Source organism: Megalobrama amblycephala, linkage group LG20 (genome assembly GCF_018812025.1).
Source record: "Megalobrama amblycephala isolate DHTTF-2021 linkage group LG20, ASM1881202v1, whole genome shotgun sequence".
In the NCBI taxonomy this organism is placed as follows: domain Eukaryota; kingdom Metazoa; phylum Chordata; class Actinopteri; order Cypriniformes; family Xenocyprididae; genus Megalobrama; species Megalobrama amblycephala.
Window position 1 is genome coordinate 28,203,359 of NC_063063.1, and position 19,415 is coordinate 28,222,773.

Here is a 19,415-nt window from a genome sequence, read left to right on the forward strand (position 1 = left end):
TGGCGTACTGCCCTACGAAAGCCAAATTTTGAATTTTTTTTTTTTATTATTTTTTTTTACAGTTCCCAATCTTTTATAGACCCTTGAACTTGGCAAATAGGACAGTGCACACAGCTGTATTGTGCCATCGGCCCATTTCGTGTCATGGTTTCTCCGACACCACAGAGGATGCGTTAAATTGGACATTAGGCCTTGATATTAGAGGTACTACCCTAAGGAAAGCCAAATTTTGAGCAGATGGCTCTATTAATTCAAGTGCATCAATGTTCTCGTTTTCTTCATAGTAAGATGGCAGTGACGTACAAAGGAAATTAGTTAGAGTATAAATAAAACTAGAAATTGTAGTGTGTCAGCATGCAAAAAATTCCCGTACGCATGCAAAAAGTTTCTGGAGACACAATTTTTTTTTTTTTTTGTGTATGCAAAACTCTAATTTTATATATATATATATATATATATATATATATATATATATATATATATATATATATATATATATATATATATATATATATATATATATATATATATATATATATATTTATTTATTTATTTATTTTAGGGGCTCTGTATGTTGTCACTAAGAGAAATCAATTTAAAAAAAAAACCTGAGAAAATTTTCTGATGACTGTACTATCAAATATAAAGCTGAAAATAATGCTGTATGAACCATTTGTGTTAAATATGGTCTGAAAATCTACAGAGGGTTTTGGAAATTTAAGTCTGGAAATTTTGAAATGAAAAATGTGTAGGAACACTTGTTATTTGTACATTTTTGTTTGCAGATTTTTTTTTTTTTTTGTCTTTTTTGGTATTTTCAGCAAATTGTAACAATCCAGTGTCATTTTTGCAAATATTTGTCTTTATAACAGTAACAATCCAGCATTTTTCTAAAAATTGTTAATATTGATGACTTTTTTTTAAATCTTTTTTCTTTCTTTTTTTGCCATTTTTGCTATTCTTAGCAAACAGTGACAAGCACACATTTATTTATGTATTTTCTTTTACTGTATTTGGCAAATATAATAACAATCTAGCTTTTTGTATTGCAAATATTGCGAATATTAGTTTTTATAACCACATTAATCCAGCTGCAGTCACTTAAAGCATGAAAAATTGCTTTGGACTGCATCAAAATATGATGCCACTTTTATGCCTTTACATTTTAATAAACTGGGGACAGACAATTTATGAATTTTTTTTTTTTTTTTTTAACAAACACTGCAACACAATGAATGGGAGAAATGGCAATACTCACTGTGGCAGCCTCTTTTTGTACTCTTGAACTTGTTTGCCCATAGTATTTGAGCTAAAGCAGCAGATGTATGGCAAGATTTCAAGATCATATTTTGATCTTTCCCTATTTTAGTAAATTTAATGGAGCTGCACTCCTGGGGAACTGCTAACACGGCTGCCGAGTGAACTGACTTGACTTAAAAGGGACTGTTTCTCATTTCGAAGGCTGCGTCCTCCGGAGGTTGTGTTTGTCTGCCACATACATCATCGAGGCTGACTCTTTTCAGTAAAGTAATCATATCATTCCAAAGTCATAAAGAAATGACAACAATGTATGCTTCACAAGGAAAAACGGTCAATTTTATAATGGTTACTTTAGATACGAGACATCCTTGATGACACATGCAACAGACAAATGCGACGCAGCCTTCGAAACGAGACCGCATTTGTTTAGATCTCGTATTAGTCACATGATTCTTTTATTATTGAATACGTTTAAAAAGTCAAATCTAAACTCTTCTTGCTTTTCTGCTTTCTCGTGTTTATATGCACGCAGCGTTGGAAATGTTGCGTTAAGCAACTACATTAGTCGGGTTTTATTTGATTATTTACCAGGTTATTGATCCGTTTCCTGTTTGCTTACAGGGAGAACCACGAGCAGGAAAAGCAGTCCCTCAACAGTATAGCAGAGAACACAGTGGCCATGGAGGTGACGTAGTGACTGGACGACGCTCTTTTCTTTCTTTCTTTCTTTCTTTCTTTTTTCTGCCCAGTCCAGTCTTCTGGTGCTGTGCACCAATTGGGTTTGGGGAAGCAAAAGGACAGCGGGTTTCCACAGCAACTGTCTGAACGTGACACAAAATTTCGTCTCTTGTTTTTCTTTATTTTCACCCCCCTTTTTTAGTTTTTAACATATGCTGTTTCTGTTAAGAAAAGTGATGTGTAAATTTAAGAATATGGCTAATATTCAATGTACAGAACTACATATTTGTAGACGCCCACCACACCACCCTTGTATATACGCTACTTGAATACAGAACTGTTGAGTTGTGATGTTTTGCACTTGGGGAATCAAAAAGAGAAAATGCGAATGAGGGGGAGTGTGTGAGTGAACCGTGAGGTCAGGTAAAGTGAGTGTGTGAATAATCGTGCATGGTGAGGAAACCTGCTGTTCTACCTATTTATTGTGCCGTGTTTACAATTATTTGTTCTTTACGTTTGTTATTTTCTCTTTTTTTCGTACACTGTGCCCCTCAGTTGTTTCCTGTGGTGTTGTAAGTGTCTAGGTAGCTGTCGATTCCTAAATTTCCCCGTTTTCAAATTCATCTAGTTCACGTTGTGAATCGGATTGAACGTTAATGGTATCATGCAAATTTTTTCCCCCCGGATCATTTTTATTTTTATTTATTTTCTTTCATTTTCCCCTCTTCTTCTGGGAGGGATGGGACATGTGGGGGACTGATGCCCTTTAGGTTCAGGGGTCAATGGGAGGGCAAATTTTGGGGGGTGGTTATAGGAACTTTCCATTTTTTTTTTTTTTTTTTTTTTTTTTATCATCCCAAATAATAATAAGACAAACAAGGGATGAAGTCTTCACTTTGGGAGCTTCCAATGCTTCCGGGTCAACTAAGCACTATTGTTTTGGGTTGTTGTTCTTGTTTTTTTTAAAGTTGATTTTATTGCTGCTTTTTGTATAAATTCAGTTCCTTTTTCATACGATGGAAATTGTTTGGTTTGTCCCCGTTTTTATTTCTTTGTACAACAGAGTTATTTTTGTATCTTGTTTTGCATTTCTAGCATTCTGTTCTGTTTTTTGTTTTCTTGTGGTGAAGCGTCTTTTGCGCTTCTTTAATGGAAGACTTCATTCTTTGTCGCTAAACGTCACGCGCAACGGCCCACCACAGCTGCATCCGAGTCGTCATTCCGGTTTATGATGTAAGACCAAGAAGGAGCTAAAGAGGTGGATGCCAAACGAACGTCATCTCCTTGGCCTTCTCTAAACGCATTAATCCAGCAGACTCTGGACTACTTCAAGGCCTGACAAAAACCACAAGTTAAAGGTTGTGCCTTCCTTTGGGAATGTCCTGCTCAGTCTCTTCCGTGAAGAGGATGCTCCGGGTCAAGACCGCGGTTTGCTGCGGTACACGCTTGTCCGGAGCTCGGATCTCCGATGCCCAGTCCACTGGCTGAACTGAATCATCCTCCTCCAGGGGTTTTCTAGTCTGATCTGGATGGAGGCAAAAAAAGAAAAAATATGGAAAATATAAAAAAGAAAAAATATTATTGAATAAGTGAAAAAAAAAAAAGATATGTGACAATTCAGACATGAATCAGACAATAAAGCCCAGGTTATTATATGTGAACTAATGAGTTGTCTCTTTATTGTGTGAATTCAAGGTCCGTTCCATCCATCCATCGTTTGGATTTAAAAAGGCAAATACTTAGTATGATTGGATCATTATTTTGGTGATATCATGTTTCTAGCATGTTATGTTTGGGAACGGTTCTTTTAAGCCTAATTGACAAAGTGTGTAGCTTTTTATTTCTTGAACAACCATGAAGACACGTCATGGCCATATTCCAAGATGACTGCCAAGATTGATAAGGCTCAAATTGTGAAAGAATAGTTGGGAGGGAGCATGAAAAATCATTTTCACACATTAATTGGCACCTCTTGAGTCCTGACCTTAAAGGGATAGTTCACCCAAAAATGAAAATTCAGTCATTTATTACTCACCCTCAAGTCGTTCCACACCCGTAAAGACCTTCATCTTCTGAACATTTGATGAAATCCAAGAGTTCAGAGGCAATTTAACCACTTACAGGGTCCAGAAAGGTAGTAAAGACAACGTTAAAACAGTCGATGTGACTGCAGTGGTTTCAAGTAGTTCAGTGGGGGTGTAAACTTTTGCACAAGATATTTCCCAGATGATGAAATAAGAACATTTACCCCCTGTGCAAATGTTTACACCCCCTGATTTTGTTTCTCTATTGAGTCAATGATTGATTTTGCCATTCGTAATAGTTGTGTACGAGTCCTTCAGTTGTCACCAGTGTGAAAAGATGAATCTCAAAATCATAGTCATTGTCGGAAAGGGTTAAAAAAATGCAGCAGAATTCTTGTTGAACATCATGTTTCACTCAGAAATGCATCATAAAATGGGTTGTGAATTGAAGTGCTGGTTATTCTACATGCCGGTGTGGCCTTGAAGTAAGAGAAATGGAGGACAGTCCTCTTTTAAATGAGTCTTGAATCTTGATTGAATATCCAAAATGTGGAGTCATCACATGAAAGCAGTAGGAGATTGATTTTCATCTTGTGAAAATGTGAAGAAAATATAATATTGCACACATTGCAATCTATCAGATTCTGAGACTATTTTGTTTTCTCATGAATCTGTTTTTTGCATCCCTTACTCAAGCTTTTTTTTTTGGCTCTGTATTTTTTCTTCAGAGATCGAGCAGGCTGAATTTCAATATAAATGCCAAATCACCTCTCTGTGTGCCAGAAAGCCAAATATTGTTTTTATCGACCTCAGTTGAATACTGAACTCGCCTGTTACCATAGTAACAAATTTAAAAAATTGATTGAGTGTTCTAGGCTGAGTTTCTTTAATAATACTGTAGTTTTAGACTTTGTTTTTCTTTGTTCAGATGATAATGTGCATGTGGTTAATCTGTTAATGTCAGGATGAAAGAGTGAGTGATTGTATGCTGATCTGTTGTTGAGGGACGGACTCTCGGGAATGTTGTCCTGGCTCCTGAAATGTGAGGCGAAGTTCCCTGCAGTGGTCCTGCTAGGTCTGATGTGGTCTTTCATGGCATGGAAATATTCAGTCTGTGGTCTCAGCACAGCTCAGTAAGTGTGACTGCATCACGCTGTATAAATCTGTATAAAAATTCTGTTCATAACGTTTTGAAATTCAGTGAAATTTAAAGAGGAGAGGTCAATGAACTATTAAAATAAGCAATTATTTAGAAAAAAAATATAAAAAGAATGAAATAAAATATAATATTTAATAAAATGTATAAGAGGAGAGGCCAATGAACATTTAAAATAAGCAATTATTTTATTTAGAAAAATAAATGAAATTACATATTTTATATTTTTAAAAAAACAAAATATCTAATATGAGGCCAATAAACGTTAAAAATAAGCAGTTATTTTATAAAAACATTTTAAATTATTTAATAAAAATAATGAAATAAAAATAAATTTTTAATTTTTTAATAAAATATACATTATAGTATTTAATGTACAAGAGGAAAGGCCAATGAATGTTTAAGTATAAGCATGTATTAAAAAAAAATGAAATAAACATTTATATTGAGCTATTTTTAATAAAATATATTTAATAAAATGTATAGGAGGAGAGGCCAATGAACATGTTTAAAATAAGCAATTATTCTATTAAAAATAATTAAATTAAACACATTTTATATTTATTTATTTTAAATAATACATAAAATATCTAATAAAACATGAGGCCAATAAACATGTTAAAAAATAAGCAATTATTTTATAATAAAAATAATTAAATAAAAATAAATGTTTTTATATTTTTAATACAATATAGTATTTAATCAGATGTATAAGAGGAGAGTCTAATGAACATGTTTAAATAAGCAATTACTTTATTTAAAACATATTTTATAATAAAAATACATATCTTTATATTAAAAAAAAAAAGTTCATAAAATGTCTAATAAAATAAGAGGCCAATAAACACATTAAAAATTAAGCAATTATTTTATTTAAAAATTATTTCATAATGAAAAAAATGTTTTATATTTTTAATAAAATATAGGCCTACAATATAGTATTTAATAATAAACGTTAAAAATAAGCAGTTATTTTATAAAAACATTTTAAATTATTTAATAAAAATAAATGTTTTACATTTTTTAATAAAATATACATTATAGTATTTAATGTACAAGAGGAAAGGCCAATGAATGTTTTATATTTTTAATACAATATAGTATTTAATCAGATGTATAAGAGGAGAGTCTAATGAATGTTTAAAATAAGCAATTACTTTATTTAAAAAATATTATAATAAAAATAATGAAATAAAATGCATATCTTTATATTTAAAAAAAAATAAAATGTCTAATAAAATATGAGGCCAATAAACATGTTAAAAATTAAGCAATTATTTTATTTAAAAAATATTTCATAATGAAAAAAATGTTTTATTTTTAATAAAATATAGGCCTACAATATAGTATTTAATAAAATGTATAAAAGGAGAGGCCAATGAATGTTTAAAATCATTAAAAAAAATTGTATAATAATGACATAAGAATTCATATATTTATATTTTAAATAAAATATGTAAATTATGTATTACATTTATTACTATTTAACTCATTTACCCCTCCTTGTTCAGTGAGTGTATCTGTTTGTCTGGGGCAGTAATGTGGAAGGTTCACAAATTATTGTCATCTCAAACAAATGTTTGTGAAATTGCAAAAATATGCAGATGCTAGGTTGCTCTAAATGGTTTCTAGGGCTTTGGTTACTTCCTTATACAAATCTCTATGATATTCTAGTGTCTAATGAATGGGGTGCCTCTTTCGATTTAAAGTCTATAAGCCTTTTCTGCTTGTTTTATGATTGAGCAAAAGGTTAAGAATTCCCCAAAGAACCATTTTTTCCCTTAGTGTGGAACAATATTTTATTAATCTGAAGAACCTTTTTTCCATTATAAAAGAGCCTTTTGTGGAATGGAAAGGTTCTTCATGAAACCATCGATTCAAATGAAGAATCTTTATTTTTAAGAATGTAATGACATCATTAGCATTAGGCTGTTTGCAGCTTTACAGCGAGAACTCATCCTGACTTGGTTGAGATTATTTCAAGGTGAATGTTCCGGAAGGCTCAGGTGTCTTCTGGCACTTCATTCTGGAGAGCAGAGTAAGTGGTGGAAATGGTTATTGACTGTTTGTGTGCGATGGACTCTGTCCAAGTCTCTCGACATGCGCTTTGATCCGAGGAGGAAAACGTGATGAGCCAACAAGAGGCTCGGATCAAAGATGCAAAGTGATTTTTGTGTGTGTGTGTCTCGAATGTCAAGGAGAAACAGAGATCTGGTTCAACAGAACAAGAACATACACACTCTTATAAAAATCAAGTTCATATGAGCTAGTGTACTCCTAAACATTGACAGGACTCATTTTTTTTATGCAAATATATGGATTTAAAATGTAGTTTTTCTTTTCAGCAAAAACACACGCACACAAAAAAAAGATGACTTATCTTGCACTCATGGGCGTCCAATTTTATGTCCAATCAATTGCTCTCTAGAATTAGAATGTCCCACCTGACTGAAGTAGTTCGAAATCCTTTATTGTGATTTCTTCAAAAAAAAAAAAAGAGAAATTTTGTTTAAAAATATTAATATTTCAAATACTTTTGACCCTGAGACTCTCATAAATGTGCGTCAAGGTCAGTAAGTCTGTACATTTTTCAAATAACTTGATGTTTTATGTCATGACAATGTTATTTCAGGTTGTCAAATAACATCACCATATTCTTTATTCACAAAATTAAAGGTATTTTTAAAGTAAAAATGTGCCTTGAAAACTTTTTTGAAAGTGATAATTGAGATCTGTACACACATGCATTCAAGGATAATGTTAATGCTTTTGCACCACTTGACATTGGAGGAAATAAAAACTTAATTTTTTTTTTTTAAAAATGGATTTTAATACCCGTATGAAAGCCACATGAATGCATGAATATTTGCTTCTTATTGACTCAGAAGAGCGTTAGGAAACATGAAAATAGCACAGCGTTTAAATGCGGCTATACTTCTATTTGTCGCTCTGTTCCAAACCTTTCGCTGCCTTCTAAACCCCTAGGTATACTTAGTTTTATGTGTACACTAGTGTATGCACACAGTCGAACGTACACAAGCGTTTGATGCATGCACAGTTTTGTGCAATCTCTCGCCATGAGTTACAACCCATGTAAACATCTTTGTATTCTTTCATACTAGAGTTGTACTAATGAGGGTACTCTCTAACGTCTTCGCACAATCTCTCGTCTATATAGGCCTCCATCGTCGCTGTAGCTTGCATGCGTTCCGGTCTGTTGTGTTTATGCAGTTTTTCTTCGACTACCTTGTGAATCGACGCCCCCAGGGCACAGTTGCCACCTTGTGGACAAACTAATTACTGCAAAAAAAATTAAATGCACATATGCGACCTGCGCATACAAAGTATGCACGGTAACAAAAACCCAGTATGCATGTACTCTTCTGATGATAAAATCCGCGTCACATGCACTGACCCTCGTGCATGTGTAAAAAGTGTATGTGTGTGTGTGTGTGTGTATATATATATATATATATATATATATATATATATATATATATATATATATATATATATATATATATATATATATATATATATATAATATTTATGCCATTAAGACAGCATCCAAAATGTCTAGCTCTGATTTGGAACAATCTCAAATTTGCAGCAATTGATTTAGAGTTTGACAATAACATGCTGCGAAGTTAATAGCATGGTACTCTAAAAAGCATAAATTTGCATAAATCTGTTTTTAATTACACTGAATAATTTTTATCAGTTCTTATTGATCGTAGGCAATTTAACAAAATGTTTATTTATAACCAGCAACACGTTTCTCTCTCCCTTTTCACTGAGCTTGCCGCAATGCGTTATGGGAAGGAAACACACAAGGCATCATAATTAAATGTTTAAATGTCCACACAGCCTTTAAGTTGTAAAATGTTCCCTACATAGGCAGCTCACTAGGTGTTGAAAAAGAGCCTGCAAGTGTGGTGCCCGTTGATGCTATAACCTAAAATTAAATTGTGAGCGTGGAGAATCCCTCTGTGTATTTGTGATATTCTCATTTGCTGTTTGCAGAGTATTTTCATTTGATTGAAGGGTGAGAAAAATGATTTGACCTTTCTGTCATTTCCCAGGAGAAATTGAGAGGCAGTGATTTCCCTTCACGCACAAAAGACTGCAGTTGCTATGGTTATACCACAGTGCTGTTTTACAAGTTACTCTGGTAACTTGTAACATAATCATCAGTTTTCTGTATATATGAACACCAACTTAATTGCATTATAAGGTGCATGTAAACAGCCAGTGAAAACATTAAGGCAATGGATTTGTGCGTATGGATTTTTCATCATTTTAAATGCATCCACGCGCCCTTCATTAACGTCAGAGAGACTCCTAATAAAGCATGCAGGCCAGTGCGTCTTCTCGTTTTATCTGTGTAGATGAGAAAGTTGTTTGATTTTTGTAGTGCTTTTGGCCAACAATGACTCATCACAACAACAACAAAGACACTGAAGATCAGAGCAGAAAAAAGAGGAGACTTTGAAGCTGCCTCAATGCAAAATCAAAAAAGCCAAAGAGATACTGTGAAATTCATTAATTGTTTTCAGGCTAAGGCACATAATCCAATTTGTCTGCAATCTTCAGACAGCATCGTGGTGTGGAATGATTGATTAGATGCTGGAGTGTGAGCTATTCATCAATGCCCATTCAAAATGGCAGTTTGATTATTCGCTAATAGAGCCGTAGTGCTGCAGTCAGAACACATTACCACTGAAGACGCCATGGCAACGGCTTCTTTCTTCCAAAGTGATCGTTAGGCTTGCAGTCATGTGACAAGGGATGAAATGTGATTGGTTAAGATGACCTCCTGTCAATAAGTGACAAGTCTATTATGCGTCACTCTTCAGTAAGGGAGCTTGTTTCACAACGTTGAAAATATTACAAAAGCAGTGATGGATGGATGGATGGATGGATGGATGGATGGATGGATGGATGGATGGATGGATGGATGGAATGAATGAACGAGCAATGGTAGATAGTGGATGGATAGATAGAACAAATGATAGATAGATGGATAGATGGATGGATAGATGGATAGATAGATGGATAGATGGATAGATGATAGATAGATAGATAGATAGATAGATGAAACAAACAATAGACAGATGGATGAACGGACGATCAATCAATGATTTGGAACGTATAATGGATGCAACGAACGAATGATAGATGGAACAATTGATTGACTGATGTTTAGTTTTAGTTCTTTTGGTTCTTCAACTTAAACTTATTTAGTTGCCAAGACAGTAATACATGAAATTGTTTAATTTAAATTTTAATATATTAAGTTTTTCTTCTAATATTTATATTTTAATTACCGTTTTATTTAATTAACGACAACTATTTTAATCATTTTAGTTTCAGTTAACAACAACACATGGACATCAAACTGCAAAATCATTTTAGACTCAAACTGGAAACTTTATTTTTGACTTTATTATGAATGATACAAATTTTCCTCTTAGTAGGCTACATTGTGAGAGCAAAACAAGTCTTAGCAGTCTCTAGAACAACAGTCTGGGAAAGAATTAGAATATTTTTTTCTTCATCTGAGTGTCTGGGATGTTTGGCACGGGGTGCGTTTTGGCTGCCAGAGAGAGGATTTTGTACGCACCTGTTCAGAGAGTAGAGAGGCAGAAAGACTGAAGGAGAGGATAGATAGATCACTGAGAGGGCTCACAACAGAGTCTCTGTGTCTGATGCACCTGCCTAACCCTCATCCGCCTGGAGAGAGAGAACGCAGGGAGTAGCCTAAAAGAGGAGAAGAAGCAGAAGGATTAGAGTAGATGCCCTCAAATCTCTGTTTGGGTTAAAAGTGGATGCACAAAACAAAGCCTCTCTTTCACCGCTGAGATTAAAGAGAGAAACTTGCTGCCATGATGCAAGAGCGTTGTGTGTGTGGTTGCTAGGGCGTGGCTATGCGGTTGCTAAGATTCAATCAATCAATCTATCTATCTAGTAATTTCTCAACTTTCTTCATGCATCACATGAGGTTCATATTAAATTAAAATTGCTGTCTGTCTCTTCATACTCCTTTGTTTAAGATGCTAAGAGCTGGAGTCTAAATCTTCCCAAATGAGCATGTCCGTCTGATCGATGCAGTGGTCGATGTTTAGTGTGCTTCTGAAGAAGAGAGTTGAGGATAATGACAGTAATTGGCTTGTTTGATAGATCGTCAGATTCATTCTGCCTGTGTGCAAAGAAAAGAAAGAGAAGAAACCCTGGACCATATTTCATACACAACGAGCGATGAATTATTATTTATTATATTGACTTGATCACACTGTTATTGGACTTTAATTACACTCTAAAAAATGGTGGGTTGTTTCAACCCATGTTTGGGTGAAATATGGACAAACCGAATCATTGTTTTAAATTTTTAAATTATATTTTAAACCCAATGGTTGGGTTTGTCCATATTTGACCCAAACATGAATTGAAACAACCCACCATTTTTTAGTGTACAATTTTTTTTTTTTAGCTAACTAAGCTTAAGCTTTTTTTCCAAAATGTATTGAAGCTGCCTCCACCAAACATATCACTGTCTGCAACGGTTAATTTTGAGATAATTTAATTTGACATATAATAATTTAAGATACAAAACTGTAGCTATTGAGAATCCTTAAAATACTTGTCTGTGTACATATATATATATATATACAGACAATATACATATATATATGTATACAGTACAGTCCAAAAGTTTGGAACCACTAAGATTTTTAATGTTTTTAAAAGAAGATTCGTCTGCTCACCAAGGCTACATTTATTTAATTAAAAATACAGTAAAAAACAGTAATATTGTGAAATATTATTACAATTTAAAATAACTGTTTTCTATTTGAATATATTTCACAAAGTAATTTATTCATGTGATGCAAAGCTGAATTTTCAGCATCATTACTCCAGTCTTCAGTGTCACATGATCCTTCAGAAATCATTCTAATATGCTGATCTGCTGCTCAAGAAACATTTAATGTGTACAATTGTACAAAATATTTGTGTACAATATTTTTTTTCAGGATTATTTGATGAATAGAAAGTTCAAAAGAACAGTGTTTATCTGAAATCTAATCTTTTGTAACATTATAAATGTCTTTACTGCCACTTTTGATTGATTTAATGCATCCTTGCTGAATAAAAGTATTCATTTATTTAATTTCTTTTCAAAAAAATAAAAATAAAAATTCTTACTGACCCCAAACTTTTGAACGGTAGTGTATAATGCTACAGAAGCTTTGTATTTCAGATAAATGCTGTTCTTTTGAACTTTCTATTCATCAAGGAATCCTGAAAAAAAAGTACACAACTGTTGTCAACATTGAAAATAATCATAAATGTTTCTTGAGCAGCAAATCAGCATATTAGAATGATTTCTGAAGGATCATGTGACACTGAAGACTGGAGTAACGATGCTGAAAATTCAGCTTTGCATCACAGGAATAAATTACTTTGTCAAATATATTTAAATAGTACACAGTTATTTTAAATTGTAATAATATTTCACAATATTACTGTTTTTTACTGTATTTTTAATTAAATAAATGTAGCCTTGGTGAGCAGACGAAACTTCTTTTAAAAACATTAAAAATCTTAGTGGTTCCAAACTTTTGGACTGTACTGTATGTATATGTATATGTATATATATATGTATGTGTGTGTGCAGGGTGTTCAATTTAATGCGTTAATTAAATTAATTACTTACGGTAAAAAATAACACGTTAAGATTAACGCATTTAATGCACTTGCCCCACCCCCTGACCTATGTAGTTCATCTGACATTTCATACAGTTGAATGGTGAATATGATGCAAAGCAACAACTCACTGCTTGATGGAACATAGAATGTAGTTAAAATTATCCTAAAATTCAAGATATGGGGGTAAAAATGCCCCCGTTTGAGTTTTTGTCTCATATTTACAAGCTATCACACAAGTAATAGCAAGTGCTATTTTTGTCCAAATGCGATACTGATTTTATACAATAGTTCAATAAATAAGAAGTTAATAGTGTTATTTTAGACACAATATTGTCTGTTTTTGCTCAATTTTGCCATCAAAATGTTGCTGTTTTGCCAATTTTGCTGTTTGTCTTCGAGCAACACACGACATTTAATTTCGAATCCGCGTTTGAATGGAGTGAGCAAATGATTCAATGGAACATTTACATAAATCCTGAATGAATTAGCTGTTCGATCGATTAATGTCTTAAGCTACCTTCACATGCTATCGGAAATTTGATAATTCCCACTTCTGAAGTTGTGATTACGTGATCATCACATTCAAGTTTTGAAATGGGAGGGTGTTCATGTGCAATTTTTACCTAGGAAACTTGTATTTGCCATAATTCTGAGAGCATGTGAAGGCAGCATAAAACATTTAGACATTTACCACCACCTACTGGCACTTTTAGTTTCTTATTTAGATAATCAAAAAATTATTTCATATTTCCAAATCCATTAACAAAATAAATAAAAAATTAACATTAAAAGTATGTGTAATAAGTTCAAGTTCGTAGGGAAGGAAGAGGACAGGGTCGGCTTTGACTGCTGACTGAGCTTTATTCAAAGTAACAAAAATGTCCAACAAAAGTCTGTGCAGCGCACAACAACAAAATCCACAATAGGGCTTCTCTCCAGTGTTGTTGTCACGATCCGTGTCAGCAGTCCCTCTCTCTCTCCCACACTCCTGCTTCTCCTGGTGTTTTATCCTGTCTCTGTGCCAATTACTGAAATTAGAAACAGGTGTTCATGATTTACATTTAACCCACTCACTCACGGCTCTCCCAGCTCTCTCTCCGGTTGCAGACTCCGTTGAATCAAATAAAATATTTCCTTCTGTAGCTACTTTTTTGTAATGTCTCTTTGATGCTTTACACAATAACGACTTTAAATGGGGGATCCCAGCCAAATTTGATGTTTGATGTTTGATGGGGCAATTAATTTGTGAAAAAATTAAAAATTAACCGGGCTATATATATATATATATATATTTTTATATATATATATATATATATATATATATATATATATATATATATATATATATATATGACAGCCCTTAAAAAAATCTATTTATACACACACACACACACACACACACACAGAAATACATACATACATATATATATATTCTAAATACACACGGCCTGTATACAATTCAAATATTCCAAATAACCTTCAAATTGTATTAAACCTCTAGGCAGGCAAGGCTTTAACAATCCAACATCCATCCTACTTCCTTTCTTTTTCTTTCTTTTGTTTTGTACGTTAAGCTGTTAATCTTCTAAAATTGTGTTCGAGCTGCAAACTTCCCATCAGATCAATAGTTCAATCCAGTGGGACGGCTGTGAACCAATGATACAAGTGATTCTTTGAGAGAGAGAGTGAAGGAACGAGTGCATGGATGCAGTATGGATGGATGGTGGAGTGGATTTATTTAGCATGTTTTTAGGGCTTTGTAACAAAGGCTTTGTTTTTTTCACTCCCACACACACAACCGCAAATACACTCAAGAACCAAAGCTGTATATTTGTTGCTTTAAACCTATACACCCACATCCACAGAGCTTCACTCGTCAGACTGAAAACATTCCTCTGTGTGTGTGTGCATTAATTAATATTTAATGAGCTGCACTCCCATGCTGCTAGAATCAGCAGGCCGATGACCACCAAGGCTTCTTCAGCCAAAGCATGTCGCTTATAATTCTGCATGTTGTTCTTCTTCTAAACAGTTTGTTCAGTTGTACCTTACAGTAGAACTGATGAACAGAAGATGTGATCACTGATGTGGTGTAGCTTTTTCTCAACCAGAGGAAGAAGTCGTCATTGTCAGACGTTCTCCAGTCCTGGTTTAAAAGTAAAACAAAAAACACAGACAATGCTAATTAAGTAGTTTAAGGGACAGTTAGGTCCATTTATGTTCTGCATGATTTAAGCAATGATGGGCTACAGTGTGCTCGATGAGGATTCGAGGTAAACTCTCCACCTCAAAAAGGAGACAGCAAAAGGGCCAGAGTTGCCCGTTCCTGATTTAAATTTACAAAGCAGTCAGTAAATTATAAAATATACACTTCAAGTATTATATGTATAATATCGCAGTAGATAAGCTAAGTACTGAACAAAAACTATTTTACCCATATCAACAGCAACCTGTTTTAAAAGGTCTTTTAGAAAGGCTTTGAGACCTTGCCAGTGATGCTTGATTTCTTTCAAGACAACATACTCTTCTGTCACTTGTTTCAAGAGCATCACTTGGTCAAAAACCAAGTCATAAACTGTACAATGTAATATTGTTATTCAAATTGTTATACATGGCAAGAATTAAGAAATGAAATTCTTGTTTAAATGTGTTATTAGCTTGCTTTGATATAAAGGACTCTTTATCTTTACTGACTTTATGTGCAATTGCTATTGTTCTTGAAACATAAATGAAGACAGTTATAATTAAGTTAATTTACTATTTGATTCAGGAGAGAGCATTTGATGAGTGTAACACAGTTCTTGGTTCATGGAAACTTTACAAGAAAAAAAGACTTTAATAATCTTAAAATAAAAAAAAAAAAAAAAAGCGGCAGCCCCTCACGGACGACTGCCGCAGATGTGAACTCGTTCACGAAGCCTGGCAGCGGCGCTGGATAGCCCTCGGTCACCTCCTGGTGGACGGCGACGGCTCGTCCGGGTAAACGGCAGGAGTCATCCATTGGACGGCGATCACTCGGTGACTCCTCCGCTCCCTCATGGACGGCAGCAGGGTAAATGATCTGATTGAGACAAAATAAAAATCTTATGTCATGTGACAAGTCAAATTAGCATTTTTGGGGGGGATTTTACATTTAAAAGGTATTAAAAGCATGGCAAGTGTTGTGGTTACTGTGCGTTTACAACAAGAAATATCACATTAAAACTATCAATACTGTGGTAAAAGCATGGTACATGTTATTTTTACTGTGCTTCTGCTACAAATACCACTTTGGAACTACACTGGAACGCAAACCCTCAGTGGAGATGCTCAGTAACTGCATTATATCTGTCATGAGGGAGCTAGTAAACAAATATAAACAGAAAAAACTTGATATCAAACATTAGGGCAGCGTATTTACAATTACTCACCAACATGTAGCACACGTAAACTTGAGGGCCAAAATCACCGCCGTCATATCTAGGCGGTGACATAGGGGACGCCCATGAGCCAAAGCATATTCCGCCATTGCACAGGGCGTCCCAGCCCATCTTGAAGGCAACTGTTCCTCATCCTGGTAAATGCGGGGTGACTAATTTCCAAGGGACCCAGGCTTTGAAGCAGCCATGGGTCGACCTTGAGAGCGTGTTGGCCTGTGCGCCACTCATGGGGAGGAACAAAGCCTTTCACCCAAAGTTGGGATGGCCGCACAGGACTTGATAATTTCTTCGTCTGTCCATCCTGTGCGCCACTCATGGGGAGGAACAAAGCCTGAAATGGGTCCTTTGGGGCTCGTTGAAGAGAAGACTTGCTGCAGCGTTCAGAATCATTAGATGTTTTTAAAGGTTTGATGACGTAGAAAAACTAAATAGAGCAGTTGAAAATCGTACCGCTGTTGCACCGTTTCCATTTCTTAATAAAATATAACCTAGAATCACTGCGGCAATCGTACACAGGTTTTGAGGGTCTGTACAGAACCTTGTAACATCATCTACAAATCTTCTCCCCCATGAAACTGGTGTCCCTTCATTTCTTCCTGTTTCTTCAGTCGGCCCCGGACCTTGACTTGGCCCTGGTCTTTCTTCAGTCGGCCCTGGTCTTTCAGTCGGCCCTGGTCTTTCTTCAGTCGGCCCCGGACCTTGACTCGGACCTGGTCTTTCTTCAGTCGGCCCTGGTCTTTCAGTCTGATTAACATGACTAACAAACTCATTAAATGTCCCTGAAAATTCAGCAGCAGTGAGAGCTAATACGCGTCGGCCATGAATTTCAGACATATTCAAACCCCGTACTGCATTTAAAGCATCGGCCTGGTTTTCAAATTCAACATGTGTGTAAGTCAACATCCAGTCGTTTCCACTGATGGTGTTCCTAGACAGATCTCGGAGTGGTCCATATGCATTGAGTCGTCTTTGCAAATACTGGAGGGACACATCTGATGGCACATTAAACAGATACAACAATGACCTAGGGTCTGCCATTTTAGTTGTGCTTGATGAAAAATCCAGTACAAAGCTGTAGATCACAAATGCACAGATCACACGCAGAATGTGTTCTCAATGTAAGAAGGCTGTCTTTCTTTCAGCTTGAATGGTATATAAAATCACAAAGCAGTAGAATGCATCAGACGAATCACACTGATAAACTGGTAGCTTCGCGTCTTTATATACACTTTAGACGTTCAATTTTGATTACGTCACGCGTGACGTCACAATCGACTGTGACGTCACGCGTGACATCACATTCGACTGTTTATGCGGTTACGCCCACTGAGTGCAAAAGACTGAGTGGCAGCATTGGTTTTCACAAAGCGACGCGCGTGACGTCACAGTCGACTGTTTATGCGGTTACGCCCACTGAGCGGCAGCATTGGTTTTCAGCGTGAATGCAGCGAAAAACACATCAAAAACACATCAAAAACGGGAAAGAGCTTTGCGATTGACTGTACAAATAGATTTGACACAAAACCTGAGGTATATATTTAAAGACTGCCGAAAGCTACAGACAAAAGAAGCACATGGATTGCTGCAATTCACAGAAACAACTCGACTCCAGGCAGAGAAACATGGATTTGCAGTTATCATTTTGTGTCAAAATGTTGGATTTTGAGGTAAAATCATACCGTATATATTGTATTGTTATATATTGTTTTGACAAATCATCAATTAAATATTTACCATCTTATATTATGCATAATTAAGTTAGGTGTTTTTAAATAAACACTGACAAAAACTATCCAGGGCTGGACAATATGACATTGATATGTATTGATATAAGTGATTACTTGGATTTAAACCTACCTATTATTGAAGTTATATAAGGCTCTTTCACAGGCAGATTTGCTTTATGTATTTCCCCGGCGTCGAATCAGGCACATATAAATGTCAGGAATCACGATTCCTGGCTGGCCAGAGTTGCCCGTTCCTGATTTAAATTTACAAAGCAGTCAGTAAATTATAAAATATACACTTCAAGTATTATATGTATAATATTGCAGTAGATAAGCTAAGTACTGAACAAAAACTATTTTACCCATATCAACAGCAACCTGTTTTAAAAGGTCTTTTAGAAAGGCTTTGAGACCTTGCCAGTGATGCTTGATTTCTTTCAAGACAACATACTCTTCTGTCACTTGTTTCAAGAGCATCACTTGGTCAAAAACCAAGTCATAAACTGTACAATGTAATATTTTTATTCAAATTGTTATACATGGCAAGAATTAAGAAATGAAATTCTTGTTTAAATGTGTTATTAGCTTGCTTTGATATAAAGGACTCTTTATCTTTACTGACTTTATGTGCAATTGCTATTGTTCTTGAAACATAAATGAAGACAGTTATAATTAAGTTAATTTACTATTTGATTCAGGAGAGAGCATTTGATGAGTGTAACACAGTTCTTGGTTCATGGAAACTTTACAAGAAAAAAAGACTTTAATAATCTTAAAAAAAAAAAAAAAAAAAAAAAAAAGCGGCAGCCCCTCACGGACGACTGCCGCAGATGTGAACTCGTTCACGAAGCCTGGCAGCGGCGCTGGATAGCCCTCGGTCACCTCCTGGTGGACGGCGACGGCTCGTCCGGGTAAACGGCAGGAGTCATCCATTTGACGGCGATCACTCGGTGACTCCTCCGCTCCCTCATGGACGGCAGCAGGGTAAATGATCTGATTGAGACAAAATAAAAATCTTATGTCATGTGACAAGTCAAATTAGCATTTTTGGGGGGGATTTTACATTTAAAAGGTATTAAAAGCATGGCAAGTGTTGTGGTTACTGTGCGTTTACAACAAGAAATATCACATTAAAACTATCAATACTGTGGTAAAAGCATGGTACATGTTATTTTTACTGTGCTTCTGCTACAAATACCACTTTGGAACTACACTGGAACGCAAACCCTCAGTGGAGATGCTCAGTAACTGCATTATATCTGTCATGAGGGAGCTAGTAAACAAATATAAACAGAAAAACTTGATATCAAACATTAGGGCAGCGTATTTACAATTACTCACCAACATGTAGCACACGTAAACTTGAGGGCCAAAATCACTGCCGTCATATCTAGGCGGTGACATAGGGGACGCCCATGAGCCAAAGCATATTCCGCCATTGCAC

The 19,415-nt window shown here is 35.1% G+C and overlaps 1 protein-coding gene across 2 annotated transcripts in view; it reads left to right on the forward strand.

The window, feature by feature from the left end:
• The window catches only part of epc1a (enhancer of polycomb homolog 1 (Drosophila) a), a 43,446-nt gene extending 39,847 nt beyond the window's left edge, over window positions 1-3,599 (forward strand). For both annotated transcript variants that reach the window (XM_048170019.1, XM_048170018.1), the window contains exon 14: window positions 1,882-3,599. In XM_048170019.1, coding sequence (XP_048025976.1) covers window positions 1,882-1,954 — 73 coding nt within the window. In that variant the 3' untranslated portion in view covers window positions 1,955-3,599. The remainder of the gene's footprint in view (window positions 1-1,881) is intronic.
• The last annotated feature ends 15,816 nt before the right edge of the window (window positions 3,600-19,415 follow it).